Source organism: Oncorhynchus masou, unplaced genomic scaffold, assembly GCF_036934945.1.
Source record: "Oncorhynchus masou masou isolate Uvic2021 unplaced genomic scaffold, UVic_Omas_1.1 unplaced_scaffold_2316, whole genome shotgun sequence".
Classification (NCBI taxonomy): domain Eukaryota; kingdom Metazoa; phylum Chordata; class Actinopteri; order Salmoniformes; family Salmonidae; genus Oncorhynchus; species Oncorhynchus masou.
The window spans coordinates 42525-56081 of record NW_027008781.1 but is presented as its reverse complement, the minus strand read 5'-3'; the positions used below and the strand labels follow the sequence as shown (position 1 = coordinate 56081).

Here is a 13557-nt window from a genome sequence, read left to right as displayed (position 1 = left end):
TGATGGCGTGTGTGTGGACGTTGTGACTGTGTGTGGGTGTGTGTGGACGTTGTGACGGTGTGTGTGTGGACGTTGTGACGGTGTGTGTGTGGACGTTGTGACGGTGTGTGTGTGGACGTTGTGACGGTGTGTGTGTGGACGTTGTGACGGTGTGGACGTTGTGACTGTGTGTGGACGTTGTGACTGTGTGTGGACGGTGTGTGTGTGGACGTAGTGACGGTGTGTGTGTGGACGTTGTGACGGTGTGTGTGTGGACGTTGTGACGGTTTGTGGACGTTGTGACGGTGTGTGTGTGGACGTTGTAACTGTGTGTGGGTGTGTGTGGACGTTGTAACTGTGTGTGGGTGTGTGTGGACGTTGTGACGGTGTGTGTGTGGACGTTGTGACGGTGTGTGTGTGGACGTTGTGACGGTGTGTGTGGACGTTGTGACGGTGTGTGTGTGGACGTTGTAACTGTGTGTGGGTGTGTGTGGACGTTGTGACGGTGTGGATGTTGTGACGGTGTGTGTGTGGACGTTGTGACTGTGTGTGGACGGTGTGTGTGTGGACGTTGTGACGGTGTGTGTGTGGACGTTGTGACGGTGTGTGTGTGGACGTTGTAACTGTGTGTGGGTGTGTGTGGACGTTGTAACTGTGTGTGGGTGTGTGTGGACGTTGTGACGGTGTGTGTGTGGACGTTGTGACGGTGTGTGTGTGGATGTTGTAACTGTGTGTGGGTGTGTGTGGACGTTGTAACTGTGTGTGGGTGTGTGTGGACGTTGTGACGGTGTGTGTGTGGACGTTGTGACGGTGTGTGTGTGGACGTTGTAACTGTGTGTGGGTGTGTGTGGACGTTGTAACTGTGTGTGGGTGTGTGTGGACGTTGTGACGGTGTGTGTGTGGACGTTGTGACGGTGTGTGTGTGGACGTTGTGACGGTGTGTGTGTGGACGTTGTGACGGTGTGTGTGTGGACGTTGTGACGGTGTTAGTGTGGACGTTGTCACTGTGTGTGTGTGGACGTTGTCACTGTGTGTGTGTGGACGTTGTGACTGTGTGTGTGTGGACGTTGTGACTGTGTGTGTGTGGACGTTGTGACGGTGTGTGTGTGTGGACGTTGTGACGGTGTGTGTGTGTGGACGTTGTGACGGTGTGTGTGTGTGTGTGTGGACGTTGTGACGGTGTGTGTGTGTGTGTGTGTGGACGTTGTGACGGTGTGTGTGTGTGGACGTTGTGACGGTGTGTGTGTGGACGTTGTGACGGTGTGTGTGTGTGGACGTTGTGACTGTGTGTGTGTGGACGTTGTGACTGTGTGTGGACGTTGTGACGGTGTGTGTGTGTGTGTGGACGTTGTGACGGTGTGTGTGTGTGTGTGTGGACGTTGTGACGGTGTGTGTGTGTGGACGTTGTGACGGTGTGTGTGTGTGGACGTTGTGACGGTGTGTGTGTGGACGTTGTGACGGTGTGTGTGTGTGGACGTTGTGACTGTGTGTGTGTGTGGACGTTGTGACTGTGTGTGTGTGGACGTTGTGACTGTGTGTGTGTGTGGACGTTGTGACTGTGTGTGTGTGTGGACGTTGTGACTGTGTGTGTGTGTGGACGTTGTGACTGTGTGTGTGTGGACGTTGTGACTGTGTGTGTGTGGACGTTGTGACTGTGTGTGGACGTTGTGACTGTGTGTGGACGTTGTGACTGTGTGTGTGTGGACGTTGTGACTGTGTGTGTGTGGACGTTGTGACTGTGTGTGTGTGGACGTTGTGACGGTGTGTGTGTGGACGTTGTGACGGTGTGTGTGTGGACGTTGTAACTGTGTGTGGACGTTGTGACGGGGTGTGTGTGTGGACGTTGTGACGGTTTGTGTGTGTGGACGTTGTGACGGTGTGTGTGTGGACGTTGTGACTGTGTGTGTGGACGTTGTGACTGTGTGTGTGGACGTTGTGACGGTGTTTGTGTGGACGTTGTGACGGTGTTTGTGTGGACGTTGTGACTGTGTGTGGGTGTGTGTGGACGTTGTGACTGTGTGTGTGTGTGGACGTTGTCACGGTGTGTGTGTGTGGACGTTGTGACTGTGTGTGTGTGGACGTTGTGACTGTGTGTGTGTGGACGTTGTGACTGTGTGTGTGTGGACGTTGTGACTGTGTGTGTGTGGACGTTGTGACTGTGTGTGTGTGGACGTTGTGACTGTGTGTGTGTGGACGTTGTGACTGTTTGTGTGTGGACGTTGTGACTGTGTGTGTGTGGACGTTGTGACTGTGTGTGTGTGGACGTTGTGACTGTGTGTGGACGTTGTGACTGTGTGTGTGTGGACGTTGTGACTGTGTGTGTGTGGACGTTGTGACTGTGTGTGTGTGGACGTTGTGACTGTGTGTGTGTGGACGTTGTGACTGTGTGTGTGTGGACGTCGTGACGGTGTGTGTGTGGACGTTGTAACTGTGTGTGGACGTTGTGACGGGGTGTGTGTGGATGTTGTGACGGTGTGTGTGTGTGGACGTTGTGACGGTGTGTGTGTGTGTGGACGTTGTGACGGTGTGTGTGTGTGTGGACGTTGTGACTGTGTGTGTGGACGTTGTGACTGTGTGTGGACGTTGTGACGGCGTGTGTGTGGACGTTGTGACTGTGTGTGGGTGTGTGTGGACGTTGTGACGGTGTGTGTGTGGACGTTGTGACGGTGTGTGTGTGGACGTTGTGACGGTGTGTGTGTGGACGTTGTGATGGTGTGTGTGTGGACGTTGTGACGGTGTGGACGTTGTGACTGTGTGTGGACGTTGTGACTGTGTGTGGACGGTGTGTGTGTGGACGTTGTGACGGTGTGTGTGTGGACGTAGTGACGGTGTGTGTGTGGACGTTGTGACGGTGTGTGTGTGGACGTTGTGACGGTTTGTGGACGTTGTGACGGTGTGTGTGTGGACGTTGTAACTGTGTGTGGGTGTGTGTGGACGTTGTAACTGTGTGTGGGTGTGTGTGGACGTTGTGACTGTGTGTGGGTGTGTGTGGACGTTGTGACGGTGTGTGTGGGCGTTGTGACGGTGTGTGTGTGGACGTTGTGACGGTGTGTGTGGACGTTGTGACGGTGTGTGTGTGGACGTTGTGACGGTGTGTGGACGTTGTGACGGTGTGTGTGTGGACGTTGTGACGGTGTGTGTGTGGACGTTGTGACGGTGTGTGTGTGGACGTTGTGACGGTGTTTGTGTGGACGTTGTCACTGTGTGTGTGTGGACGTTGTCACTGTGTGTGTGTGTGGACGTTGTGACTGTGTGCGTGTGTGTGTTAACGTTGTGACTGTGTGTGTGGATGTTGTGACTGTGTGTGGACGGTGTGTGTGTGGACGTTGTAACTGTGTGTGGGTGTGTGTGGACGTTGTGACGGTGTGTGTGTGGACGTTGTGACGGTGTGTGTGTGTACGTTGTGACGGTGTGTGTGTGGACGTTGTGACGGTGTGTGTGGACGTTGTGACGGTTTTTGTGTGGACGTTGTCACTGTGTGTGTGTGGACGTTGTCACTGTGTGTGTGTGTGGACGTTGTGACTGTGTGCGTGTGTGTGGACGTTGTGACTGTGTGTGTGAATGTTGTGACTGTGTGTGGACGGTGTGTGTGTGGACGTTGTAACTGTGTGTGGGTGTGTGTGGACGTTGTGACGGTGTGTGTGTGGACGTTGTGACGGTGTGTGTGTGGACGTTGTGACGGTGTGTGTGTGGACGTTGTGACGGTGTGTGTGGACGTTGTCACTGTGTGTGTGTGGACGTTGTCACTGTGTGTGTGTGGACGTTGTCACTGTGTGTGTGTTGACGTTGTGACGGTGTGTGTGTGGATGTTGTGACTGTGTGTGGACGTTGTGACTGTGTGTGGACGTTGTGACGGTGTGTGTGTGGACGTTGTGACGGTGTGTGTGTGGACGTTGTGACGGTGTGTGTGTGGACGTTGTAACTGTGTGTGGGTGTGTGTGGACGTTGTGACGGTGTGTGTGTGGACGTTGTGACGGTGTGTGTGTGGTCGTTGTGACGGTGTGTGTGTGGACGTTGTGACTGTGTGTGGATGTTGTGACGGTGTGTGTGTGGACGTTGTGACTGTGTGTGTGTGTGGACGTTGTGACGGTGTGTGTGTGTGTGTGTGTGTGGACGTTGTGACGGTGTGTGTGTGTGTGGACGTTGTGACGGTGTGTGCGTGTGTGGACGTTGTGACGGTGTGTGTGGACGTTGTGACTGTGTGTGTGTGGACGTTGTGACTGTGTGTGTGTGGACGGTGTGTGTGTGTGTGGACGTTGTGACGGTGTGGACGTTGTGACGGTGTGTGTGTGTGTGTGGACGTTGTGACGTTGTGTGTGTGTGTGGACGTTGTGACGGTGTGTGTGTGTGTGTGTGTGTGTGTGTGTGTGGACGTTGTGACTGTGTGTGTGGACGTTGTGACTGTGTGTGTGTGGTCGTTGTGACTGTGTGTGTGTGGACGTTGTGACTGTGTGTGTGGACGTTGTGACTGTGTGTGTGTGTGTGTGGACGTTGTGACGGTGTGTGTGTGTGGACGTTGTGACGGTGTGTGTGTGTGGACGTTGTGACGGTGTGTGTGTGTGTGGACGTTGTGACGGTGTGTGTGTGTGGACGTTGTGACGGTGTGTGTGTGTGTGGACCTTGTGACGGTGTGTGTGTGGACGTTGTGACTGTGTGTGTGTGGACGGTGTGTGTGTGTGTGTGTGGACGTTGTGACGGTGTGGACGTTGTGACGGTGTGTGTGTGTGTGGACGTTGTGACGGTGTGTGTGTGTGTGTGTGTGTGTGTGTGTGTGTGTGTGTGTGTGTGTGTGTGGACGTTGTGACTGTGTGTGTGTGGACATTGTGACGGTGTGTGTGTGTGGACGTTGTGACGGTGTGTGTGTGTGGACGTTGTGACGGTGTGTGTGTGTGGACGTTGTGACGGTGTGTGTGTGTGGACGTTGTGACGGTGTGTGTGTGGACGTTGTGACGGGGTGTGTGTGTGTGTGTGGACGTTGTGACTGTGTGTGTGTGTGTGTGTGTGTGGACCTTGTGACTGTGTGTGTGTGTGGACGTTGTGACTGTGTGTGTGTGTGGACGTTGTGACTGTGTGTGTGTGGACGTTGTGACTGTGTGTGTGTGTGTGTGTGGTGACGGTGTGTGTGTGTGTGGACGTTGTGACTGTGTGTGTGTGTGTACGTTGTGACTGTGTGTGTGTACGTTGTGACTGTGTGTGGACATTGTGACTGTGTGTGTGTGTGTGATGACGTTGTGACTGTGTGTGGTTGGACATTGTGACAGTCTGTTTGGACGGTGCGTCTGTGTGTGTGTGTGTCTGTTGCCCTTTGCCAATATGCGTGGTCACAAGTCAAAAGCCTTATAGAATGTGATCAAGACACGTAGCATCTGTCTCTTTCGCTCTCAGAACATGTTCCGACGGCGTGTGCTCGGGTGGACGCCCTGCGTTCCCATGGTTACCCCCGTGAAGCGCTGCGATTGGCCATTGCCGTGGTGAATACACTACGGCGGCAGCAGCAGAGGCAGCTGGAGCATTTCAGCAGACATAAGAAAGGTCAGACTGCCCTTAAGTGACCGAATATGAATATTATACCAGCGTTCTATACCCCCATTAAGTACTAAAGCGTTGTCCACCAATTTAATGGGACTTATACCTGCAGAAAACGTTTTTACAATAAATAGTTGAGGCACACAGTGTTGTTAATTGGGACGTTCCTGCAGCCTAATTGGGTTGTGAGCGGTAGTTTACATGTGTTGTCCTGTTCGTGACAGAACTGCTGCATAAAGGTATCACCTCCATAACCAACATGGAGGGCTGGGTGGGTCACCCTCTGGATCCCATCGGCACCCTGTTCAGCACCCTCACTGAGACGGGACGGGGCGCAGAGGAGGGGGCCAACACATGCCTTGACCTTTCAGGTACTAAACATATTTAGTAATTTTTTCTTCTCATCTCCCTCACTCAGATGGTCCCTTTCCTCCACCTCTCACTCCTCACCATTCACTCACATTCCTCTTGTCTTTCTCTTTTCTCCTCTCCTAGTCAAACATAGTCAAGGCATACCCTAAGCTTGGCCCAGTGATATGGAAAAAACGTATCTGGAGATCTCGGGCCTGTCCCAAATACTGTGGTCAAAGGTAGTGCACTATATATGGAATAGGGTTCTATTTGGGACGGCCTGACCCTCAGTGGTGTGGAATAGGGTTCTATTTGGGACGGCCTGACCCTCAGTGGTGTGGCATAGGGTTCTATTTGGGACGGCCTGACCCTCAGTGGTGTGGCATAGGGTTCTATTTGGGACGGCCTGACCCTCAGTGGTGTGGCATAGGGTTCTATTTGGGACGGCCTGACCCTCAGTGGTGTGGCATAGGGTTCTATTTGGGACGGCCTGACCCTCAGTGGTGTGGCATAGGGTTCTATTTGGGACGGCCTGACCCTCAGTGGTGTGGCATAGGGTTCTATTTGGGACGGCCTGACCCTCAGTGGTGTGGCATAGGGTTCTATTTGGGACGGCCTGACCCTCAGTGGTGTGGCATAGGGTTCTATTTGGGACGGCCTGACCCTCAGTGGTGTGGCATAGGGTTCTATTTGGGACGGCCTGACCCTCAGTGGTGTGGCATAGGGTTCTATTTGGGACGGCCTGACCCTCAGTGGTGTGGCATAGGGTTCTATTTGGGACGGCCTGACCCTCAGTGGTGTGGAATAGGGTTCTATTTGGCACGGCCTGACCCTCAGTGGTGTGGCATAGGGTTCTATTTGGGACGGCCTGACCCTCAGTGGTGTGGCATAGGGTTCTATTTGGGATGGCCTGACCCTCAGTGGTGTGGCATAGGGTTCTATTTGGGACGGCCTGACCCTCAGTGGTGTGGCATAGGGTTCTATTTGGGACGGCCTGACCCTCAGTGGTGTGGCATAGGGTTCTATTTGGGATGGCCTGACCCTCAGTGGTGTGGCTTAGGGTTCTATTTGGGACGGCCTGACCCTCAGTGGTGTGGCATAGGGTTCTATTTGGGACGGCCTGACCCTCAGTGGTGTGGCATAGGGTTCTATTTGGGACGGCCTGACCCTCAGTGGTGTGGCATAGGGTTCTATTTGGGACGGCCTGACCCTCAGTGGTGTGGCATAGGGTTCTATTTGGGACGGCCTGACCCTCAGTGGTGTGGCATAGGGTTCAATTTGGGACGGCCTGACCCTCAGTGGTGTGGCATAGGGTTCTATTTGGGACGGCCTGACCCTCAGTGGTGTGGCATAGGGTTCTATTTGGGATGGCCTGACCCTCAGTGGTGTGGCATAGGGTTCTATTTGGGACGGCCTGACCCTCAGTGGTGTGGCATAGGGTTCTATTTGGGACGGCCTGACCCTCAGTGGTGTGGCATAGGGTTCTATTTGGGACGGCCTGACCCTCAGTGGTGTGGCATAGGGTTCTATTTGGGACGGCCTGACCCTCAGTGGTGTGGCATAGGGTTCTATTTGGGACGGCCTGACCCTCAGTGGTGTGGCATAGGAGGGAGCCTCCAAACCTCAAAGAACAGATAAACTGACTATTGAACTTTGACCTCTCTCTCCCCTCTTTCTCTTGTTTTTCTCTTTCTCTTCTCACTCAGACTGTTCCAGTGTGGTGAGTCATGCGGAGCTGCAGCGGTTTCCAGTGCAGCGTTTGCTAGGCGAGGGGGAATCGTACGTGGCGCTGGCCGTAGAGACTGCTCTGATTGGCTTAGGCCAGCAGAGGGTGATGCCTGACGGGCTGTATGCCCAGGAGAAGGTGTGTCGCAACGAAGAGCAGCTATTAGCCAAGCTGCAGGAAGTGGAGCTGGATGACATGCTGGTCAAGATCTTCCGCAAGCAAGCCGTCTTCCTGTTAGAGAGTGAGGACACACTATTGGTTAAAGTGTACAATAATCTTCCATAGGGTTGCGTTGGATATGTGTGTTACTGTAGCTGTGAAAGCAGAAAGGGCTTTTTCTCTTTCCTTCCTCTCTCCTAGTCTGTCATTTCCTCTCTCCTAGTCTGTCATTTCCTCTCTCCTATTCTCTCCTTCCCTCTCTCCAAGTCTCTCTCCAATTCTCTCTCCTCTCTCCAAGTCTCTCTCCTCTCTCCAAGTCTCTCTCCAATTCTCTCTCCAAGACACTCTCCTCTCTCCAAGTCTCTCTCCAAGTCTCTCTCCTCTCTCCAAGTCTCTCTCCAATTCTCTCTCCAAGTCTCTCTCCTCTCTCCAATTCTCTCTCCAAGTCTCTCTCCTCTCTCCAAGTCTCTCTCCAAGTCTCTCTCCTCTCTCCAAGTCTCTCTCCAATTCTCTCTCCAAGTCTCTCTCCTCTCTCCAAGTCTCTCTCCAAGTCTCTCTCCTCTCTCCAAGTCTCTCTCCAATTCTCTCTCCAAGTCTCTCTCCTCTCTCCAAGTCTCTCTCCAAGTCTCTCTCCTCTCTCCAAGTCTCTCTCCAAGTCTCTCTCCTCTCTCCAAGTCTCTCTCCAAGTCTCTCTCCAAGTCTCTCTCCAATTCTCTCTCCAAGTCTCTCTCCAATTCTCTCTCCAAGTCTCTCTCCTCTCTCCAAGTCTCTCTCCAAGACTCTCTCCTCTCTCCAAGTCTCTCTCCAAGTCTCTCTCCAAGTCTCTCTCCAAGTCTCTCTCCTCTCTCCAAGTCTCTCTCCTCTCTCCAAGTCTCTCTCCAATTCTCTCTCCAAGTCTCTCTCCAATTCTCTCTCCAAGTCTCTCTCCTCTCTCCAAGTCTCTCTCCAAGACTCTCTCCTCTCTCCAAGTCTCTCTCCAAGTCTCTCTCCAAGACACTCTCCTCTCTCCAAGACACTCTCCTCTCTCCAAGACACTCTCCTCTCTCCAAGACACTCTCCTCTCTCCAAGACACACTCCTCTCTCCAAGACACACTCCTCTCTCCAAGACACTCTCCTCTCTCCAAGACTCCCTCCAAGACTCTCCTCTAGTCTCTCTCCAAGTCTCTCTCCAAGTCTCTCTCCAAGACACTCTCCTCTCTCCAAGACACTCTCCTCTCTCCAAGACACTCTGCTCTCTCCAAGACACTCTCCTCTCTCCAAGACTCCCTCCAAGACTCTCTTCTAGTCTCTCTCCAAGTCTCTCTCCAAGTCTCTCTCCAAGACACTCTCCTCTCTCCAAGACACTCTCCTCTCTCCAAGACACTCTCCTCTCTCCAAGACACTCTCCTCTCTCCAAGACACTCTCCTCTCTCCAAGACTCTCTCCTCTCTCCAAGACTCTCTCCTCTCTCCAAGACTCTCTCCTCTCTCCAAGACTCTCTCCTCTCTCCAAGACACTCTCCTCTCTCCAAGACTCTCTCCTCTCTCCAAGACTCTCTCCTCTCTCCAAGACTCTCTCCAAGACTCTCTCCTTTCTCCAAGTCTCTCTCCAAGACTCTCTCCTTTCTCCAAGTCTCTCTCCAAGACTCTCTCCTCTCTCCAAGTCTCTCTCCAAGACTCTCTCCTCTCTCTAAGTCTCTCTCCAAGACACTCTCCTCTCTCCAAGACACTCTCCTCTCTCCAAGACTCTCTCCTCTCTCCAAGACTCTCTCCAAGACACTCTCCTCTCTCCAAGACTCTCTCCAAGACTCTCTCCTCTCTCCAAGACACTCTCCTCTCTCCAAGACTCTCTCCAAGACACTCTCCTCTCTCCAAGACTCTCTCCAAGACACTCTCCTCTCTCCAAGACTCTCTCCTCTCTCCAAGACTCTCTCCAAGACACTCTCCTCTCTCCAAGACACTCTCCTCTCTCCAAGACTCTCTCCAAGACACTCTCCTCTCTCCAAGACTCTCTCCAAGACACTCTCCTCTCTCCAAGACTCTCTGCTCTCTCCAAGACTCTCTGCTCTCTCCAAGACTCTCTGCTCTCTCCAAGACTCTCTGCTCTCTCCAAGACTCTCTCCTCTCTCCAAGACTCTCTCCTCTCTCCAAGTCTCTCTCCAAGACTCTCTCCTCTCTCCAAGTCTCTCTCCAAGACACTCTCCTCTCTCTAAGTCTCTCTCCAAGACACTCTCCTCTCTCTAAGTCTCTCTCCAAGACACTCTCCTCTCTCCAAGACACTCTCCTCTCTCCAAGTCTCTCTCCAAGACTCTCTCCTCTCTCCAAGACACTCTCCTCTCTCCAAGTCTCTCTCCAAGACTCTCTCCTCTCTCCAAGACTCTCTCCTCTCTCCAAGTCTCTCTCCAAGCCTCTCTCCAAGACTCTCTCCTCTCTCCAAGACTCTCTCCGAGTCTCTCTCCTCTCTCCAAGTCTCTCTCCAAGTCTCTCTCCAAGTCTCTCTCCTCTCTCCAAGTCTCTCTCCAAGTCTCTCTCCAAGTCTCTCTCCTCTCTCCAAGTCTCTGTCCTCTCTCCAAGTCTCTCTCCTCTCTCCAAGTCTCTCTCCAAGTCTCTCTCCTTTCTCCAAGTCTCTCTCCAAGTCTCTCTCCAAGTCTCTCTTCTCTCTCCAAGTCTCTCTCCAAGTCTCTCTCCTTTCTCCAAGTCTCTCTCCAAGTCTCTCTCCTCTCTCCAAGACTCTCTCCAAGACTCTCTCAAAGACTCTCTCCAAGACTCTCTGCTCTCTCCAAGACTCTCTGCTCTCTCCAAGACTCTCTGCTCTCTCCAAGACTCTCTGCTCTCTCCAAGACTCTCTGCTCTCTCCAAGACTCTCTGCTCTCTCCAAGACTCTCTCTCTTCTCTCCAAGACTCTCTCCTCTCTCCAAGTCTCTCTCCAAGACTCTCTCCTCTCTCCAAGTCTCTCTCCAAGACTCTCTCCTCTCTCCAAGTCTCTCTCCAAGACTCTCTCCTCTCTCCAAGTCTCTCTCCAAGACACTCTCCTCTCTCTAAGTCTCTCTCCAAGACACTCTCCTCTCTCCAAGACACTCTCCTCTCTCCAAGTCTCTCTCCAAGACTCTCTCCTCTCTCCAAGACTCTCTCCTCTCTCCAAGACACTCTCCTCTCTCCAAGTCTCTCTCCAAGACTCTCTCCTCTATCCAAGACTCTCTCCTCTCTCCAAGTCTCTCTCCAAGCCTCTCTCCAAGACTCTCTCCAAGACTCTCTCCTCTCTCCAAGACTCTCTCCGAGTCTCTCTCCTCTCTCCAAGTCTCTCTCCAAGTCTCTCTCCTCTCTCCAAGTCTCTCTCCTCTCTCCAAGTCTCTCTCCAAGTCTCTCTCCAAGTCTCTCTCCAAGTCTCTGTCCTCTCTCCAAGTCTCTGTCCTCTCTCCAAGTCTCTCTCCTCTCTCCAAGTCTCTCTCCAAGTCTCTCTCCTTTCTCCAAGTCTCTCTCCAAGTCTCTCTCCAAGTCTCTCTCCAAGTCTCTCTCCAAGTCTCTCTCCAAGACTCTCTGCTCTCTCCAAGACTCTCTGCTCTCTCCAAGACTCTCTGCTCTCTCCAAGACACTCTCCTCTCTCCAAGACACTCTCCTCTCTCCAAGACTCCCTCCAAGACTCTCCTCTAGTCTCTCTCCAAGTCTCTCTCCAAGACACTCTCCTCTCTCTAAGTCTCTCTCCAAGACACTCTCCTCTCTCCAAGACACTCTCCTCTCTCCAAGTCTCTCTCCAAGACTCTCTCCTCTCTCCAAGACTCTCTCCTCTCTCCAAGACACTCTCCTCTCTCTAAGTCTCTCTCCAAGACTCTCTCCTCTCTCCAAGACTCTCTCCTCTCTCCAAGTCTCTCTCCAAGCCTCTCTCCAAGACTCTCTCCAAGACTCTCTCCTCTCTCCAAGACTCTCTCCGAGTCTCTCTCCTCTCTCCAAGTCTCTCTCCAAGTCTCTCTCCAAGTCTCTCTCCTCTCTCCAAGTCTCTCTCCAAGTCTCTCTCCAAGTCTCTCTCCAAGTCTCTGTCCTCTCTCCAAGTCTCTGTCCTCTCTCCAAGTCTCTCTCCTCTCTCCAAGTCTCTCTCCAAGTCTCTCTCCTTTCTCCAAGTCTCTCTCCAAGTCTCTCTCCAAGTCTCTCTCCAAGTCTCTCTCCAAGTCTCTCTCCAAGTCTCTCTCCTCTCTCCAAGTCTCTCTCCAAGTCTCTCTCCTCTCTCCAAGTCTCTCTCCAAGTCTCTCTCCAAGTCTCTCTCCTCTCTCCAAGTCTCTCTCCAATTCTCTCTCCAAGTCTCTCTCCTCTCTCCAAGTCTCTCTCCAAGACTCTCTCCTCTCTCCAAGTCTCTCTCCAAGTCTCTCTCCAAGACACTCTCCTCTCTCCAAGACACTCTCCTCTCTCCAAGACACTCTCCTCTCTCCAAGACACTCTCCTCTCTCCAAGACACACTCCTCTCTCCAAGACACACTCCTCTCTCCAAGACACTCTCCTCTCTCCAAGACTCCCTCCAAGACTCTCCTCTAGTCTCTCTCCAAGTCTCTCTCCAAGTCTCTCTCCAAGACACTCTCCTCTCTCCAAGACTCTCTCCAAGACTCTCTCCAAGACTCTCTCCAAGACTCTCTCCTTTCTCCAAGTCTCTCTCCAAGACTCTCTCCTCTCTCCAAGTCTCTCTCCAAGTCTCTCTCCAAGACACTCTCCTCTCTCCAAGACACTCTCCTCTCTCCAAGACACTCTCCTCTCTCCAAGACACTCTCCTCTCTCCAAGACACTCTCCTCTCTCCAAGACACTCTCCTCTCTCCAAGACACTCTGCTCTCTCCAAGACACTCTCCTCTCTCCAAGACTCCCTCCAAGACTCTCTTCTAGTCTCTCTCCAAGTCTCTCTCCAAGTCTCTCTCCAAGACACTCTCCTCTCTCCAAGACACTCTCCTCTCTCCAAGACACTCTCCTCTCTCCAAGACACTCTCCTCTCTCCAAGACACTCTCCTCTCTCCAAGACTCTCTCCTCTCTCCAAGACTCTCTCCTCTCTCCAAGACTCTCTCCTCTCTCCAAGACTCTCTCCTCTCTCCAAGACACTCTCCTCTCTCCAAGACTCTCTCCTCTCTCCAAGACTCTCTCCTCTCTCCAAGACTCTCTCCAAGACTCTCTCCTTTCTCCAAGTCTCTCTCCAAGACTCTCTCCTTTCTCCAAGTCTCTCTCCAAGACTCTCTCCTCTCTCCAAGTCTCTCTCCAAGACTCTCTCCTCTCTCTAAGTCTCTCTCCAAGACACTCTCCTCTCTCCAAGACACTCTCCTCTCTCCAAGACTCTCTCCTCTCTCCAAGACTCTCTCCAAGACACTCTCCTCTCTCCAAGACTCTCTCCAAGACTCTCTCCTCTCTCCAAGACACTCTCCTCTCTCCAAGACTCTCTCCAAGACACTCTCCTCTCTCCAAGACTCTCTCCAAGACACTCTCCTCTCTCCAAGACTCTCTCCTCTCTCCAAGACTCTCTCCAAGACACTCTCCTCTCTCCAAGACACTCTCCTCTCTCCAAGACTCTCTCCAAGACACTCTCCTCTCTCCAAGACTCTCTCCAAGACACTCTCCTCTCTCCAAGACTCTCTGCTCTCTCCAAGACTCTCTGCTCTCTCCAAGACTCTCTGCTCTCTCCAAGACTCTCTGCTCTCTCCAAGACTCTCTCCTCTCTCCAAGACTCTCTCCTCTCTCCAAGTCTCTCTCCAAGACTCTCTCCTCTCTCCAAGTCTCTCTCCAAGACACTCTCCTCTCTCTAAGTCTCTCTCCAAGACACTCTCCTCTCTCCAAGACACTCTCCTCTCTCCAAGTCTCTCTCCAAGACT

At 52.7% G+C, this 13557-nt stretch overlaps 1 protein-coding gene across 1 annotated transcript in view; it reads left to right on the top strand.

Moving 5' to 3' along the window:
- LOC135533277 (zinc finger SWIM domain-containing protein 6-like) overlaps positions 1-13557 on the top strand; it is a gene marked incomplete at its 5' end in the record, with an annotated part of 46022 nt that overhangs the window by 15994 nt on the left and 16471 nt on the right. Inside the window, 3 exons of the mRNA XM_064960681.1 lie at positions 5365-5511; positions 5730-5876; positions 7563-7823. Of these exons, the coding sequence (XP_064816753.1) occupies positions 5365-5511; positions 5730-5876; positions 7563-7823 (555 nt within the window). The remainder of the gene's footprint in view (positions 1-5364; positions 5512-5729; positions 5877-7562; positions 7824-13557) is intronic.